The 1,695-nt window shown below is 48.6% G+C and overlaps 1 protein-coding gene across 1 annotated transcript in view; it reads right to left on the reverse strand.

Moving 5' to 3' along the window:
• The window catches only part of TAF2 (TATA-box binding protein associated factor 2), a 127,016-nt gene extending 125,381 nt beyond the window's left edge, over positions 1–1,635 (reverse strand). Inside the window, exon 1 of the mRNA XM_019528103.1 lies at positions 1,195–1,635. Within this exon, the coding sequence (XP_019383648.1) occupies positions 1,195–1,247 (53 nt within the window). The 5' untranslated portion in view covers positions 1,248–1,635. The remainder of the gene's footprint in view (positions 1–1,194) is intronic.
• Positions 1,636–1,695: the final 60 nt, after the last annotated feature.

Here is a 1,695-nt window from a genome sequence, read left to right on the forward strand (position 1 = left end):
ACTCCTGAGCTAGAGGGGCGGGTGAGGGGTCCCCTGCATGCTCTGTGGCAGACCCAAAAGTGGATTGGAAGTACTTCTGGTCCAGTTCTGGGTATGCCACCAAGTGTGCTGCAGACTCCCCTGTGCTCCCGTGCGATGCTCTATCTGCCCCAGCATCTCAGTGTTCATGAGCTGCCTGTTATCTTGAGGTACACAAAAAAAACATTTAAAGCTGTGTCTGTCTTAATCACTGAATCTCTCCAAATCGATTCAGAGGGTTCCAATTTGATTCAGAGAGATTAAAGGGTCTCCTGATTCAATTTGGATTCGGAGATTTGGCAGCTGAATCTTCACCGAATTGAATCAGCAACCAAAGCTTCACACAGCCCTAACAATCACTTTTTCCAACTGAAGTTATTGTAGACTAGAGCACTTACAACAACCATGTGAAAATGAATGGAATTCTACTCTTGCTCAGGTATAATCGTTAAATAAGTTGCAGCTGCAGAATGTTTACTACTGATACAAGAGTAGCAAAACAAACAGTTTTCTTTTGAAATTAACCTGAATTTGAAGATTATGTCCTTTTTAATACAGGAAATGACACAAGTTTGACAGAAAATCACTGGGGCAGGCAACCCAGCAATACCATCTTACAGAAACCTAGAGAAGGGCTGGAAGGGACCTCTGAAGACCTAGTCCAACCCGCTGTTTGAGGCAGGTTCATCCCAATGAAAACCATCTTATAGGAATCTTAATATAAACTCCACCTAAGACTACCATCAACCCTGACACAACATGCATCTAACACCTTAACCTGCCACAGCTAAAGCAGGAGAACCACAGCCACCAACATCCTGCTTCAATGAAATGTCAGTATAGGGCCAGGAAATCTGGGATAGGGGGCCATGCTGCCACTACAGAGGAAAGCAAACCCCTCCCCACCATTGCTACTTAAGCGACCCTGGGGAAAAGTTCCTTCCTGACCCCAAATATGGCCATCAGTCTGAATTTTTTCAGAGCATAACTACATTTTAAAATAAAGTGTTAAAGCATCTCTAAATGCATCCAACTTAATTTGATTTCCCAGACCATTCTCGATTTAGGCAGCCACCTTTTGGTCAGCCTATACTTCATGTCTCGACATACCAGGCAGATAAGATAATAAACGTGGGTCTCAAGTACATGAAAAAGAAAAAAGAAATGGATACTTATAATTTATATGGTCTTGGGCTTTCGAACCCCTTGTCTCCTTTCTTCCTATTCATGCTGCACAGCTGTATTAAACCCCGCTGACCGTCACAGAGGCATCCTCCTCCTCCTCATCTGATGGGCCCTTTGATTTGCCCCGGTCAGCTCCTCTCTCATTCCTGAGGCCTCAGCAGTGGATTTCAGGCTTCCCAGGTGCAGACATGGCCAACTTGGGGACGCAGGACGGCGGGAAAACAAACCCTACGCCATTTCCCCCCGCATCCACGTGTGCGTGTCTGTGTCTGCTACACACCTCCTCCCAGGGGGAGGGCAAGCAGGGGAGGAAAGAGACAGATCTCCCGCCTCCTGGGCAGGAGAAGCCCCCTTCAAGCCTGCGGCTCAAGAGGCGACAGGCTGCGCTGTGGAGGCGGGCTGGGCGCGGGGCTCATGCTCATGCTCCCCTGGCACCTGCTTTGGAGGCGGGCGGCCTCTACGTGCGTGCAGCGGTGGCGGCGGCTCGTCCCC

Source organism: Gavialis gangeticus, unplaced genomic scaffold, assembly GCF_001723915.1.
Source record: "Gavialis gangeticus isolate Ggan-Ray unplaced genomic scaffold, GavGan_comp1, whole genome shotgun sequence".
NCBI lineage: Eukaryota > Metazoa > Chordata > Crocodylia > Gavialidae > Gavialis > Gavialis gangeticus.